This window comes from Castanea sativa, chromosome 1, assembly GCF_040712315.1.
Source record: "Castanea sativa cultivar Marrone di Chiusa Pesio chromosome 1, ASM4071231v1".
NCBI lineage: Eukaryota > Viridiplantae > Streptophyta > Magnoliopsida > Fagales > Fagaceae > Castanea > Castanea sativa.
The window spans coordinates 76,235,222-76,251,332 of NC_134013.1; the positions used below are offsets into that span (position 1 = coordinate 76,235,222).

General features: G+C 31.2%; 2 protein-coding genes across 2 annotated transcripts; both read right to left on the reverse strand.

Moving 5' to 3' along the window:
* Nucleotides 1-9,467: 9,467 nt before the first annotated feature.
* LOC142622078 (eukaryotic translation initiation factor 3 subunit B-like) lies at nt 9,468-13,900 on the reverse strand. The gene is made up of 8 exons (XM_075795507.1): nt 13,200-13,900; nt 12,425-12,550; nt 12,272-12,337; nt 12,063-12,187; nt 11,764-11,962; nt 11,105-11,634; nt 10,734-10,836; nt 9,468-10,183 (listed from the first exon to the last, which is right to left on the reverse strand). The coding sequence occupies exons 2-6, from the start codon at nt 12,530-12,532 to the stop codon at nt 11,389-11,391; spliced, it is 744 nt and encodes a 247-aa protein (XP_075651622.1). The 5' UTR covers nt 12,533-12,550; nt 13,200-13,900; the 3' UTR covers nt 9,468-10,183; nt 10,734-10,836; nt 11,105-11,388.
* On the reverse strand, nt 9,932-11,211 carry LOC142634551 (eukaryotic translation initiation factor 3 subunit B-like). Its single transcript, XM_075808855.1, has 3 exons — nt 11,105-11,211; nt 10,734-10,836; nt 9,932-10,183 (listed from the first exon to the last, which is right to left on the reverse strand). Exons 1-3 carry the CDS (start codon nt 11,209-11,211, stop codon nt 9,932-9,934), a joined length of 462 nt encoding a protein of 153 aa, XP_075664970.1.
* Nucleotides 13,901-16,111: the final 2,211 nt, after the last annotated feature.

Here is a 16,111-nt window from a genome sequence, read left to right on the forward strand (position 1 = left end):
TGAGTTATAGAAGCTGGTGGCTACATCTTGACCCTCCACGTGGACAACTTTGAATTATAGAAGCACGGGACTTTGGTGAGGGAGGCTACACCTTTGGCACATGTCAATAGCGTGAATGCCATTAGAGGAAGAGAAATGTGTAGTCTAGCATGGACATCGAGCACTACCATGAGAGAGAATTCAACCCCTGTTGATCAAATGCTGCAAGACACCTCTCATTGGTTAGTACAAGTTGGGATCACTGTCAAGGACACATGCTAGTACAAAACTGCCCTTTAGCCCACCACCTTGAATGATATGGTTTTCCTCTCTCTTCCAGCTGTGGAATGGTACTAGTGGTAGTTGTATTAGGGTTTGTAGGGAGCAATGAGAGTGAGACACCTATCCTTATACAGCCAGCAACGTTCTTCGTATTATAAGAGAAGAATGTTGCTAAGCAAAGAGAAAACAACAAGGAGAAATCTCAGTAGAGAAAGAGAGCAGAAAAATGCAAGGGTTTTGGGGGTTGAAATACGGTGTAATCCTTAATTTTTCTTAATATTGCATAGTCTTTGAGGGATAAGGATACCCCATCCTTCATCCTACCGTGGTTTTTTTTTTTTTTTTGTTTTCTTTTCTTTTCTTTATCCATATTCATAGGGTTTTTCCACATACACACCCTATCTTTCATTACTATTTTGTTCTTCCATTTCCCCTTTTTATGTTTTGGTGTTAAAGATGTCATTTTTAATACTTAACAAGCATGACACCCAAATGTACCCTTAGGATTTAGGTCACAAAGCATTTGAGTTATTCTAAATTATAACTTGCAAGTACACATGATAATTATTTTTATCACTGGCCAAAACACTAATTGATTTTTGATATAGAAGGAATTCAAATATAGGGTTGGTCCCTTATTTGACGACAATATACTTTACCAATTTAACTATTTGAAACCCAGCTATTAAACCCATACTGAAACTTGACATGATGTAGGTTTTAGATTATTGGGTTGTTGAATGAATGGTAGATTCAATTAAGAAACAAAGTAGAACTCTCCCCCCCCCCCAAAGTAGATTAGCAATATGTATACAAAGTAGATAAATGGTTAAAATTTAATAGGTCAATTAACAAAGAGTTATTTAAAGATTCAGAAGTATATAATGACATAATTACAATACTATTTGATTTTTTATTAAAAAGAAAGGCAAACATCACAATTCACAATTCACAGTACTCTATTACGAAATAAGTCGGGGACATATATTTAAAAAGTCAATTTATTTACAGAAAAATATTAAGAAAAAAGAAAACTAGGAAACTAAAATACCATTTTGGGACTAAATTGACTGCTACCAAAATGCATATAAGGACCAAATTGATAATGATCTCAAAATGTAGTGACCAAAATAGTATTTTCCTTAAAAAAGAATGATAAACATCAATATTAATTAATAAACTTTCTTTCTACAAGTTAGAAATAAAAGAGAGCTCTATTATAAAAGAAGTCCAAAACATATTTTAAGAAAGTCAATTTATTTGCAATATATATATATATATATATATATATATATATATATATATATATATATATATAAACGATAAAAAAAGAAACTGAAAAGAAAATAATTTAAAATTTTCTTCATAAAAATATTTATTTAAATTAAGAGAGAGAAAATTTTGAAAATAAATCATTGAAGATATAATATTCCTTTATTTCTTTCTTTAATATAGTAATTTTTTTTCTAAAATACCAAAAATTGAATATCTTATTTAGAACAGAATTTTAAAAGTTAGGGAAATAAGTAATTCGAAGTACACTAAAACATTAAAATGGTTCTACAAAATATTTTCAATTCGATTAGGCTATAAAAAAAAACTATTAGACTTTATTGGATTTAATTGAGTCATATACTTAAACAATCTAATTAAACACTCAAATTGGTCTAGACATCATATTACCAGTTCATTGGTATAATTGGTGGAGTTAATTTGAGTTTAATAATAATACTTTAAAGATCAATTTGGTGAGATTAATTAAGGCTTTCAACTGACATGAAAAATTGTAACTGCGCCAAAGATGTTGTAGTTCAACTAGTACTTCTAGTATTTATTTTTAACAAAAATATCTAAAGTTGAAATACCTCTTGTAATTATGGAATTATAAAGAAAAAGAAAAAGAAAAATTAAAAATACTATATCAAGTAATAATTGTATTAGATTCAAAAATTAATTATAGTATTAAACTTTTTATCAAATTTTGGCAAAAGATAAAAGAATGTTTCTTCCCAAAAACAACGCTATAGATCTCATGCTTTTTAAGATGACTCATGCTTTTTAAGATACGCAGCATCCTTTGGTTAAAAGAAATAAAAAAATAAATAAAGAGGGGGAAAGGGCACACAGCTCAATTCTCCCTTTCTGAACAATCACTCCAATTTTCCAAATATATTGGCGGGTGGTGTTTTTCTTTTTCTTATTTATTTCTAATGCACATAAGGGAAAAAAAGGAAATTTAGTTTCACTTAAAGCATGTTTGTTACCATTTGATTTATGCTAATAAAACAGTCAACACATGCAATGCATGTGAAATTTTAAATTTATCAAAACATATTTATAAATAATGCACGCGCGCGCGCGCGCACACACACATATATATATACATCTCAACAAATAACAAATTAAATCAAAGAATTAGTATGAAATAATCTACATAATTAAATGCAAAACGTAGGTTAATTAGAAATTGTGTAGAGACCTGTTGCTTTATTAGATGCAATGTATATGTTTGAAATAAGATTTTGACAAAACAAAATTCAATAATTTTTTTTTTTTAATGTCGGGTTATTTATTCTAATAAAATAGTAAGTTCTAATTGGTTTTGGATTGACAAATAACCACAACCAATTTTTTTTAAAATTTGTAATTATGATGTGAAAAATGTTGACATCCAAATATTTATGTGAATAGCATAAAAAAGAGCCAACTATATATATATATATATAATAGCCCTGCATATTTTAATGTCACCAAAATAAGTTAAACCAAAAACACACTAATTATAAGACAACAATTTTCGTAACCTAACATAGCGGCTTCATGTTTATGCAATTTCTTCCATTTTCCGTAATGAAAGTAGAATGATAGAGATATTTACAATTTCTTCCATTTCCCATAAGTGATTGTATGTCAAATATCTACAAATTACTCTGTTTTTTTTTTTTTTTTTTTCCTAATGAATAATTGTATATTTTGATTGTGTACAGGTGTCAGGTAGTACTATACGTGGCAAACATAATATGGACTAGAAGTTCCGTATACATACTTAATTATGATTCCATGACAATCATAATATGCTTCTGACACTTACATTGATCATGAGAGGTGAAGTGTACTTATAATGTGAAAAGACCACCACTGATATAATTTTCTATTATAATAATTTAAAGCCTCCATAAACAAAAATCAGTCTCTTCATTTTAGATAAAATTAGAAAAGTATTCCAAACGCATCACGAATATTTCCTGCTTGAGAGTAGCATCTAAAAACCGCGATTGCCTAAACTACGAAACACACACACACACACACCGCCACACACACACACACACACACACTAGAAATGTATTCCAAACGCATCACGAATATTTCCTGCTTGAGAGTAGCATCTAAAAACCGTGATTGCCTAAACTACGAAACACACACACACACACACCGACACACACACAATGGTAATATATTTTTTGATGGAAAAAAATGGGTATATAAAGGGACGACTTAAGTTGCTGTTTTTCACTTGAATGTGATCTTAATGACACTCTATTTGTTAGGCTCGAGTATGAGAGAATAGAGAATTCAAATGGAGCATAATACCATATAACATATAAATAAAAGAAAAAGGAAGTGGTATCCTCATTTTTTTCCCCTTAAAAAATTGAAGTGGTATCTTTCCTAGTGTAAAAGGGATACAAGCGTACAACTATTTAATTTTATTTATGCTAAGCTTTTCAACACAGAAAGATAGGGGGGAAAAAAAAGCACAACAACAACAATAAATACATGCATGTGCTTGAGAAATGAGAATGTACGTATTGAGGAATTGAGGTTGACATTCTTCATTGGTTCACTTTAGCATGTCGACCCCATTATAGTGTCCTATTCTATATATTCCAATACTTCAGCATCAAGTTAGGCATAACTTCCATCTTCAACTTTGTTCGGCAAGAAAATTGAGTGCATACGTAGGCCACTAATTAAGATCCATTTCCAACTCATTCTTGAAAACAACAAAAGGTGATTATATTGATACTCCTTAGTAGTAATCGACAAGTGACAAGTGACAAGTGAGCCGATTCCATTGAGTTTAGGTGATAAGGTGGGAGTAAATGTGTGCCAAGTAAATAAATTAGTCAGTAGTCAGTCTCGAAACCATTTCTATACTGGAAGATGCCAAATTATTAAATTTTTGTGTGATAATGAATATAATTATTAATTAATGCCATTTTAATAATTAATATATAAAAAATTGAATCACTTTTCTATAATTGATAACACATCAGCTTACTTAGTTAAAATTATAGTATTTTCAACATCATTCTTCTAAATTAAGGATAGAAATATTTTTCTCAATTTTTTTCATAACAACTAATATGATTGTTTCTAAGAGAAATTAGTCTTTTTATTTGAGTCTATTGTCGATACTACTTTTATAATGTATCAATCACAATCACAATAAATTATATTTGAAACAAAATTACAACAAATATGGTATTTCAAATTTTATTATTTCAACAAGTAATGCTACATATACAAAATAATTAATATTTTTTATACTAGTTGTGTTGACAATTTTTTTTTTGTGTGCTTAGAATTTTTCTATTCCAACCCTCCCATAAGAATTCAAGGGTGGGTCCCTTGGACTAATTTACATGTGGAACCAAGAAGCAAACCAGTGAGATTTATGCGTGTGTTTGATTTGATGCCGAACGTTAGGAGTTAGAACTTAGCTAGATTACTCATGGAACTTATGGAAGTGCTTTGCGTCAAATGCTGGTTTCACGTATTTTATCGTTTTGGGTTGTGATAAAATACACACGTTAAGCTCATGTGTGGCTCACATATTTGGACTAGAATCACATTTAAGAAAATATTTAAAGATGACAATAATTCAATGAAGAATCGTTTTTTTTTAGATGTAGAAGTTGTCTCACACTTGTGTTCCCCTTCATACGGATGGATGGGTGACACCTAGACATGATGAGACCTGTTTCAAATCATATTCACATTTTAGAATACTTAAAAAGTTTCAACTGCGCAATACGATGAATTTCACTTCTATTAAAAAAAAAAAAAAATTCGAGAAAGAGAACTTTCAAGTAAATATGAAGAGAATCTTGCAACTTGGAGAACCTAAATTCAAGTCTCTTCCAACATTAAGAAATAAAAAGTGAAGTTTTCATAACATTATCAAGATTTTAAAATATATATAGAGTTTTCATGTGTCATCTATTGGAACTAAGAATCTTATGCATAACTAGCACACTAGTCTTTGGAATCCTCCTTTTGCTTATGCTCGCATGATAGGAACTCTTCGGATTTTAAGATTATTTTTTAAGATTATAATTAATTAAGTATTTTAATTTAATAGTTACAACAATGATAGACGGAGATTCAAATTTTAGTTCTTATAAAGAATTTTTTTTTGAGATTAAATATCACTAAGTTATAAGATTCTTAACTAACTACTATGCTTATTATTTGAAACAACTTGCTGAGACAATCACCTAAAAATTACATATTTCAATCATAATTATTTTTTTACCTATTGATGTACCTAATTTGATAATACATAGACTAATGTGGGAGGTTTTGGGGTTGGTTGGGCAAACTATGGGACTTATTCTATTTTCCAAGGATTGATGTGAATGCTCATAACTAGATAAATGAAAGAGATCAATAAGAGTGAAGAGTCCAAATTTGATAAGAATTGAGTGTAAAACTCATGTTGTACATCATCCAATAAACGATTATCACATCAGTATTTTACTAAAATTCAATACATCTTGCTACACCTAATAACATTTCAATAAACTTCTAATTTGGTTGGATTTATATATATGAGTATTAGAATTAATTGGGTGTGGTTATGCTTATTCTTAAATATGTGATAAAATGATATGACATGTTGGGATTGGAGGAATAAAACATAGGTTTTACACCACATCTTTATAGAATTTAATCTCAATAGTGAATAGTGATTGGATAGCAGTGAGTTTCTTTTTCTTTTTCTTTTTCTTTTTTCATAGAAGTCAATATTGTACCGGGAAAATATACTGTACCATTCATTAAATCGGTACCAGTACTCCTCTAAAATTTACTAGAAAAAAAATATTGGATCGTACTGACTATAATGCCTATACTGGGCATATTTTGGATGTTTCAGTTAGTTCAATAAAATTGTTTCTTAAAATGTTATTTAAGCTAACATATTGGTTAATGTACTTCAAGGGCGGCCTTATGTTGATGGTAGGGGTTCAAATGAACCCCCTGACTTGAGGTGAAATTTTTTTTTATATAATATATATATTTTTTATTTTGTTTTAACCCCCCTAAAATATAAACTTGAACACCCTAACCCCCCCCAAAAAAAAGAAGAACATGAAGATGACAATATAGAAAGATTCACAATGCAGGATTAGAGAAATGTTCATTTTGCAGTGGAGGAGATCAATTTTTCGTAGCTTTGCAGCAGAGGAGGTCCCTCTATCACGGTGGTTTGTAGTGGTGGCCATGGTATATGTAGACGGCAGAGGAAACAATACTTATGGCTTGTTGGCAATCTCTAGAGAGAGAGAGAGAGAGAGTAGTAGGTCAACAATAAAATAGAAAGAAAGAAGTATTGAGATAGGTGGGGAAATTAATTGGGATGATGCGTTCTACTTTGCTACTAGTTATTGTGTTCTACTTTGCTACTAGTTATGCGTTCTACTTTGCTACCCGTTATTGTAAAAGGACAAGAATAAGAAAAAAAAATAAAGGAAGATAGAGGAATAGAGAAAGAGTGAGATTAAGGTAGATAGTAGTGAGGAGATAAAGAGGTAAAAGGGAGGGGAGGGGTTAGAAAAAGAGTAAAAATAATTTGGGGATTAATAAGAAGAATAATAGTTAAAAATGAGAGAAAGAGAGAGAGAGTTGGAAATAAATATTACCTTTTATCTATATATAAATTTGTTAGTATGTATTATTTCGATTTAACTCTATTACTACTATACTAGAGTCTAGTAATGTGAGTGAAATAGTCAAATCAAATGAGTTTTGGATTTTTGTGTGTGCGTTAGAACTCATTTCCCTCTCCCTTGTGTGTGAAATGGTAATGTGGTGTGCCTTTGTGTTAGAATCTCTTTCTCTCTCCTTTGTATGCGTTTGTTTCTCAAAAAAAAAAGAAAAAAAAAGAATAAGAGTTTTGGATTTTAATGCTTTTGCCTTTTGTATTATTTTTCCTTTTGGTTTTTAACTTTTAGTTTTAACTATTGTTTTAAGAAAATAAATGGAGGCATGACCACTGGCAAGGCAATGCAGTGCTTTGCACCTTTATGTATCTAGCACCTAGTCAGGCGTGCAATCTAAAATTTTTTTAGGAAATTTTTTTTTTTAAATGGGTTTGGTCAAGGGTTAGCCGGGTTAAGTCATGGGTTGACCCGCAAAAAAAAAAGAAAAAAAAGAGCCAGGTCACACGTCAACCTGTTTTTTCTTTGGGGCAAAAATTTCGAGTTCAAGTTGAGTATTTTCCTTCAGGTTCTCATTGGGTCAGTGAATCCTAGCTAACCCGTTTTGCCATGTCTAAATTTTATACACCAACTCAAGTATTTTCTTCTATTTGAAAAACTTATTTTAGAACCTTGAATTCTAAAAGTAAATATAAACATAAATATCATAATAAATATCATTCTTTGAAAAAAAACAAAATTTGAGATTGAGATTGAGACTTTTTTTTTCCCCTTCCAATCTATCATCCATACGTTTTTTCTTCTTTAAAATAAACTAGTCGCAAATTCACACTATGCGTGGGAATATATCATTCTCTACAAATACATCATTCTATTATTTTGAATTTATTTTTTGGAAAAAATTGGGTGTGTTTAATTGATATTATTCATGTTTTATTTATTTATTGAGAAGAGCTATTATTCTTTTTTGAAGTGATCTATATTCTTCAAACTTTTGTTATAGTGTGTTATGTTTTCATTTTTTATTTCTACAACTAAATATTTTAAAGTTTCAAATTAATTATTTAAATTTCTCATTCTCTTAAGAAGATTTTCATGTTAATCAAATCTCATCACAAATTTAAAATTGATATTACTAAAATAATTGATAGGCACATTCAAATATTACAATTGTTCTCTTTGATTGTTAAATGTTATCCTATTACATTATAAAGAATTAAAAATAGTATATAAGAATTTTTTTTTTTTGTTCTCTTTTATTGTTAAATGTATCATATTCTATTATAAAGAATTAAAAATAGTAGATAAAAATATAATATTATTCTATTCATAACATGATTTGGATAATTTGGTGTTTATTATTATATCTTTTTTTTTTTGCTTCTCATCTTATTTTATTCACCATTTAAATTCAGCCACATCTTCCATATCATTAAATTATTTATATTTTCTCTCATTTAAAAAAAATAAATTAAACATATAATATTTTACTTAAATTCAAGTAAATAAAAATATAATTTGATGAGAATTTGACAATTATATATGATGAGAAACTCACAAAATAGACCACCAAATGCATCAACGCAAAGTATCAAAAGTAGAGTTGCAAGAAAGAATATATATATATATATATATATATATATAGAGAGAGAGAGAGAGAGAGAGAGAGAGAGAGAGAGAGAGAGAAATCACATATTCTAGGAGAGAATGTGAGAGAAATAGAAAAGTTATATAAAGTAAAAGAATATTCAAAAGAAAATGTATAATTGTAAACAACAAATGATCCAAGCTATGCTACATAGTAGAATAACATCATATAACCAAATTAAAATAAAAAGATAACAAATAAAAAGATAACCAAATGCATCAATCCAAAGTAGAGTTCAACAAAAAAAATTCTTCAACCTAAATTAGATGAGCAACAAAGAATTAAAAATTCACCAAAAGAAAGAAGAGAGGGAGAGAGTATTCAATTGTTTGTGTGGGCAAAATATAGATAGAATGGAAGAGAGAAAGGCAAATTCTTATAGTAAAAAAAATGGAGAGAAGAAGAGTCAAAATAAAAAGAATATGAAGGGATGGAGAAATTGTAAGGTTAAGGTATAGAGTAGTGGGGAGATAAAAAGTTAAAAGTGGGGAAAATGTTGGAGGAAGAGTAATTGTAAGGTGATAAATTAATAAGGAGAAAAATAATAAAAAGAGAGAGAGAAAATGTTAGAAGTGGATAATATAGATATTAAGCAACATGACTTAACAGGAACATAGCAACAATAAATATTAAGCAGCTTTTAAATATAATATAGATACGGATAGATAGCAAAGGCGGGGAAATCTGAAACAAACGCAGCATTAGCTCTGCGGCTCCTTTTAAGATGATAGAATCTAGACTATTATAGTACTACACTGCTACATCAGTGTGAGGGATCTTTTGTCAATTTTTGTTACTCAACAAAACAAAAGCAGAGTCTTTCTCCCAACCAAGTTCTTTACCATATAGTAAACACTATCACACTAACAACTCCATAGCCCAGAGTACAAACTAAAAACTGTAGTATCAAGGCCCCAATCGGATGTTTAGGAGGGGGAGCTTGTACATCTATCTCAAACACACACTACACGCATGCTACATTGCGATCACGTTCACCACTTTGGTCAAGAACTTAAAAGAAAAGGATCATATTGCGTATCTGTACATCAGTTTTCAACCAATGTCTATCCATCGAGTGTCACTTCTTTGTCTCAAGCTCCTCCGATGCTGCATTCCGATTTTTGTTCATCATACGTGAAATCTCTGTCCAGCATCTATCCCAGCCCTCTGGTGCTTCCCATGTTTGACACTGCTCCATAGATAATGTAAAAACATCTTTGTCCTCGTTATTAAGGTTAGCAAGGCTGCCATCAAGGTTGTTCACAGCCTCTAGCACGTCTTGCATTTCATCCATACTAAAGGAGGAAGAGGACCTCGGACGCCAACAAAACTGCAAAGTAACATAAGAAAGATGAACTACCAAATATAATTAGACATTTGTTAAAATTTTTGAAGGGAACTCCAGCAATGGCATTTTATATTGTCAAGAACATAGACTCACAAAGCTATGTTCAAAAACTATAGGCATATGCTAATACTAAAAAGCCCTGCACATATTACTTTCATGAGCTTCATGCTATGATGCTGTTAGGGAAGGCTCACATATGGCAAAGAATAGCAACATATAAAAGACCAAGCCTACCACAAACTACACAAATTCTTAGCATGAGATCAATATCGCAAATCTGTTCCTAAAGGGTGAAGATTCTTGGTCAAACAAATTAACCAGCTATTTCCCTCAAATAAGGGTTAAACCTCAAATAAATTTTAAGACAATACGGTATCAAGAATCTCATGGACTAAAACAATGGGAGAGTTTAAATAGGCAGATAACTGTTTGTACCTCGTACTTTTACTGAAATATCCTCTCTTTTTTTTCTTTTCTTTTTTCTCCCTTTTTTTATAATTTTGTTCCATTCACATGATATCACTAGTTATACCTGTTTAAACTTCCTCCTTGGAATTTGACACAGTAGCACCCCAAAGAAGGACCAAATCATGATTCGCCCCACATCCATTTCATCGGATATAGCTGCAACATACCTGCATATATAAAGGGTTGACATAATTATACAAGTAAAATAAATTGTATTTCAGCAAACTACCAACTGATAGAAATCAATTATAGCAAACAAGAATATAACTGACCCCAGCTTTGTTAAAAATAAAGATGGATAATGTATCCAACAAAAGGAACTATAATGGTAGATGATTAGGATGTGTTCAAAACCAGAATAAATGTTGCCAGATTGCTAACTATTTAAAAACAAACAATATACAATATGATGCTATTGAAGTATGCATCACTTACCCTCCAGTAGGAGACCACTCAATGTTTGCTGCCGCAAAATTCTCAGTAGCTAAGGTTCCAAGAGCAGCAGCATCATAAAATATCAAGTCTCCACCACAACCCTTCATTGCTGCTACTATAATGAAACGCCCAACAGGTGACCAGTGAAGAGATCCTGCTTGCTCAACTTCCAGAGTCACAAGCTTTGAGAATTGGAGCCTATTGTGAGCTTTCAAAACCGAGTAAAAACTCACATTTCGCCTTTCACCCAAAGCATGGATGACTGCAAATCTTTGGCCTTTTGGCTACCAAGCAAATGCAATAATCATATCATTGTTATTCTCAAGTTCGAAGTCCTCAATGGGGATACCAGGATCTTTGATACCAAAGATCACAAACCGTTGGTAAGTGGTACTCCTTGTTTCGTTGAGCTGGTTAAACATAACAGCAAGGTATTCCCCATTGCTTTGCCAAAACATTTTGCAATCTCTAACACCATTGAGATTTTTCCTCCTTAACTCCTCTTTACTGGGAACCTGTATCAGACTCACCTAAAATAGAAAGAGCAAAAAGAAAAATGAAAATATAATATGTGTTTGTGTGTGTATAGAATTTGTTAAGGCATTATTTAAGCTTTCCAAAAATATGAATTTGTTAGGGGAGGAGTTTTAAATGCGCACCCTGGCAGGCTGCACCTCATCATCATCTGTAGGAACAAATAGGGTTATTATAGGATCGGTAGGTGACCAACAAAAATCCATTACATTTTCAGCCTCTAAGGGTTCATTGTCAATGAGGCCAAAGGTCTTGGTTTCATATATGTATATTTCATTTTTTCCGATTCTGGCTAAGTACTTGTCATCATTTCTACCACTCCATCTACAAGAGATGCAGTACAATTTATGAAAACCGGAGCTAATAAACAACGCTTAAGAACATCATTTTTTTTTTTTAAACAAGAAGATAACTAAATTAAAACCTGAAAACAGGCCAGGATACTTGAGATATGGCTTCGATTCCCCCAATCGCGTGTTCGAACTTACTTCTATTGATAACCATCTTTACTTCTCCAGTTTCAACATCAAAGATTTTAAGCACAGCTCCCTAATAATGAGTTCACATTAGAATTAGCTTATAATTCATTCTACTAACATACAACCAAAATTATAAGAGAATATACAAACTCACATTTATTTCAAACTTGCTGTAGCTAACCAAATATTTCTCCCCAGGTGAGATATCAATCAGCTTAACCTGCAATACTTGCTCAATGTCAAATCATTACAGAAGGCAAGCACAATTTTATAGGAAAAATATGAAAATAAAGCTCGAGAAGAAAACCAGTTTGTGATCGTAAAACATTAATGGGCTAAAGAAGGTGGTGCCTCCCCAAATAATAGATCCCTTCTTGAAAGTGGTGGCCAAGTAAGTCCCAGAAGGAGACCACATAACAGATTCTGGATAAACCTGCAATGGAAAGGACAAATTTTATTGATTGTTATTTGTATGTTTTCATTTCCTTTCAGGAGAAAATTTAATTGGAATAACAAGGAAATGAAAAAGGAATAAAACTAAGGAAATGAAAAAGGAATAAAACTACTCCAAATTAATTAAAAATGAATTGACATTTTGGTTCCTATAAAAACTTCAGTTGCTTTTCACCATAAATCTGCAAATAACAAGATTCTTTGCTCGAATTCCTTATCTTATTATATTACTTGTTTATCTAAGTATTTATTTATATATAGTGTGGAAGAGGACCATCCATGATAAAATTTCTCAATCTGCATATACTCATTATCAGAAAATTCCTTCTCTCTAGTTGCATACAAAATTTGAAACTGTAATCTTAACATCAAGCATGAGGATGAGAATGGGATAGCAAGGCATACATGCTAGTTTTTTTTTTTTTTTTTTTTCAAGATAGTGCACTACTACTAGAAACTCCCTTAATGTCTAATAATTTAATCATGAAGCATCAATGTTCACTACTGCAAATAATATACGACAAACAAGCAGAGAGGATGCAGGTGATCAATAGCTAGATTTTGCAACTTGCAAGCAAGAGTAATAGGGAGGTAAGAGTGTTCTCCCTTGGATTATATATAAAACTTACCACACGATAGTCAAAAAGCTCGGGCTTCAAATGTCCCGCACCAATGTTCCAATAAACCTCAACCTCCCCAAAACAGTGAATAAGAAACTGATCTCGAACACTTTTGTCAGTAAGCCAATTTTGAAGATGTACCTATACGATACTCACATGTGTAACTAACCACATAAAGCACCATCTAGTGTGTCAATTTGTATGTGAGAAATAGAGAGGAAGTATGTAATTATGATGGGGAATGGACAAGTCTATACCATCCAAACAATCTATCAAGCTTAGAATACGAGCCATTTCTACAATTCTCACATTTTTCTCAAATAAACGATGCAAGACATACTAATAGAAAGATGTTGATCCAACTCTGCAAATCAATGACAATCGATCCATATTGCACAAAAATTCCTAAAAGATTAAGCTCCAAAAATACATAATTCCGATAGGAATGAGTACTTTTAAATTGTCTCATGCATTTACATCGAGTGTGTATTTTGTTAAGTATAAAAGATTATCAGATTAAGCTGATCATGATCATACATCTAAATCCAACACTGAAGAACTACTTCTAAATTGTCGTGTATTTACATGGGTTGTACTTTGTTTTGAGCGTAGGAGATTATGCTCATTAAGTTTATAATCATACATCCATTTCCAACAATTAAACCGTAAGTGGCCTTATACCGTATCACTAAATTACTATGACATGCCGATGACTTCTTATTTTTCAATTTGCACAAAATAATTGAAAACCCATTTGCCTACGCCTAAAAAGACTCAAAACTCTATTAATGCATACCTTATTATTTCTCTACTATATTATAGTCACCAATTCATCACATGTGGCATGACAAAAGAATCTCAATAATAATAAAAAAAAATAAATAAAAGGACCATTGTCGAAGCAATCATTGATGAAAATTATTTAGTTACGCTCGTGTAGATTGACATGAAGGCACTTGAATAGAGAGTAATTATAAAATGGATAATTCGAATCTATTTCACTATAGTGGGATCATTAAGACAAGATGGTGCTTGTTACACGTACCCATCATCAACATGTGACAAGTGATATAATTTATCATTTCAAATGAATGTGGTGACTGATGTTATAAAATTGGATTTCAAAAAATACAAAAGAATAGGGAACATTGAGAAAATTACCCCAAAAGAGGATGAACTAGAGTCTGTAGGAACTTCCATGATGATCCTGTTTAAGTTTAACTCTGTCAAAAAGGGGGAACAATGTGGAATGGGTTATACTGTTGGCTAGGATAAGTCACCACATGTCAAATCACAAAACATTTTTAGAGTTTTCACATCATCAATAAAGTGAAATTTCACAATTTCGAAATCACACGTGATTACGCTTAAATTTCGAATACTTGATTCACAAAGTGATTGATCCCGGAATGAAAGTGAAGAGTTTCTAAATAAGATTATCACACAAGTAAAACTAAAAACTTTCCAAAACACATAATATAAAGTTCATTGGCTTCACAAAAAATTATTAAACTGTAACTGATATTAAAAACTTTGTAGACATTTTTTTGAATGAAAACGTTGTAGACTCTTGAAAACCAATGGGCATGTTATAAAAATGTATTTATTACCATTTTTTTCATTTAAAAAAAAACGTGAAAATTACAAAACGGTTAAGGAAAAAGAAACATGAAAAGAAAACCACTGTGAAGAAAGAATCGATGAAAGAAACCACCAATTTGAAGTTTTGGAATAAGAGAATTATGGAATTAAAAGGGGAATATTATATGGAGGAATATAATCTATTAATCTAATATGATTCATGAAACATAACATTAGTAAATTCCACATACAGCATCTTTATCTATGCATCTCATATATGTGCATAACACAACACAACACAACACAAGCGAATTGAGAATTGACATCGTTCTGTAGAGTAATCTGTTTCTGCAATTTCGCTTTTACCTTGTTCTTCGTGAATAATCTTTGTCTAGATAAATCTTCTTAGAAATGAAACCTATCCCTAATTCTTTCTTTCTATTATAAAAGAAAAAATCCCTAGTTCCCTACTTGACTCCTTAGCGCCTTCGGCCTTTCAATGTTTTTTTTTTTTTTTTTGAAGTCGTGTTACATATATACATGAAAGTAGCCCGTGCTCAGATGCTTTTAATTTTTTTTTTTTTGGTTTAATGTCAAAATTGAATTTTTTAAAAAATTCATAAAAGGGGGGAAAAAGACAGCATGTCATGATTCATAAAAGCATATTATGAACAGATTTAATTATTTTTTGCATGAGCTACGCTCGTGTTTAGAACTTTCATTTTTCTAATTTAATGTCATTTTTTTTAAAACAAGATATAAATTCTACTCTAACCTAATCTAAATGTATTTGTGTATGAAGCTCCTTCCTAAAGATTTGAACTCCGGTCTCTGTCCTCAGTCTATGCTCAGATGCTTCTAATTTTTTTTTTTGGATTAATATCAAAATTGAATTTTTTTAAAAAAATTCATAAAGGGGGGGGGGGGGGGGGAAGACAGCATGTCATGATTCATGAAAGCATATTATGAACAGATTTAATAATTTTTTGCATGAGCTACGCTCGTGCTTAGAACTTTCATTTTTCTAATTTAATGTCATTTTTTTTATATAAGATATAAATTCTACTCTAATCTAATTTAAATGTATTTGTATGTGAAGCTCCCTCCTAAAGACTTGAACTCCGGTCTCTGCCCCCACATCCCACAAGCATTTATACTTATGAAGTGACCATCGTGCCAAGGGTGCACGGTGGTCAAAATTTATTTTTTAAATGTTGTGAAGGGGGGGGGGGGGTTGAGCATATAATGCACATATTTAATTATTTTTGTTTGAGATTTTTTTTTTATTTTTTTTATTGAGATGAAGACTCAAGTGAATTGGGCTAATAAAAGTTGTAAGA

Excerpts from the sequence above, each read along its gene's own strand:
- LOC142622078 (XM_075795507.1), bottom strand. The coding sequence starts at position 12,532 with ATGTGGTCTCCTTCTGGGACTTACTTGGCCACCACTTTCAAGAAGGGA. Across the intron at positions 12,188-12,271 it reads ACAGCAAGTTTGAAATAAAT|GGAGCTGTGCTTAAAATCTT; the intron begins GTGAGTTTGTAT and ends ACTCATTATTAG. Across the intron at positions 11,963-12,062 it reads GTATCCTGGCCTGTTTTCAG|ATGGAGTGGTAGAAATGATG; the intron begins GTTTTAATTTAG and ends CATCTCTTGTAG.
- LOC142634551 (XM_075808855.1), bottom strand. The coding sequence starts at position 11,211 with ATGAAGGGTTGTGGTGGAGACTTGATATTTTATGATGCTGCTGCTCTT. Across the intron at positions 10,837-11,104 it reads GAGTGGTCTCCTACTGGAGG|GTATGTTGCAGCTATATCCG; the intron begins GTAAGTGATGCA and ends TTATATATGCAG. Across the intron at positions 10,184-10,733 it reads CAAGGAGGAAGTTTAAACAG|TTTTGTTGGCGTCCGAGGTC; the intron begins GTATAACTAGTG and ends GTTACTTTGCAG.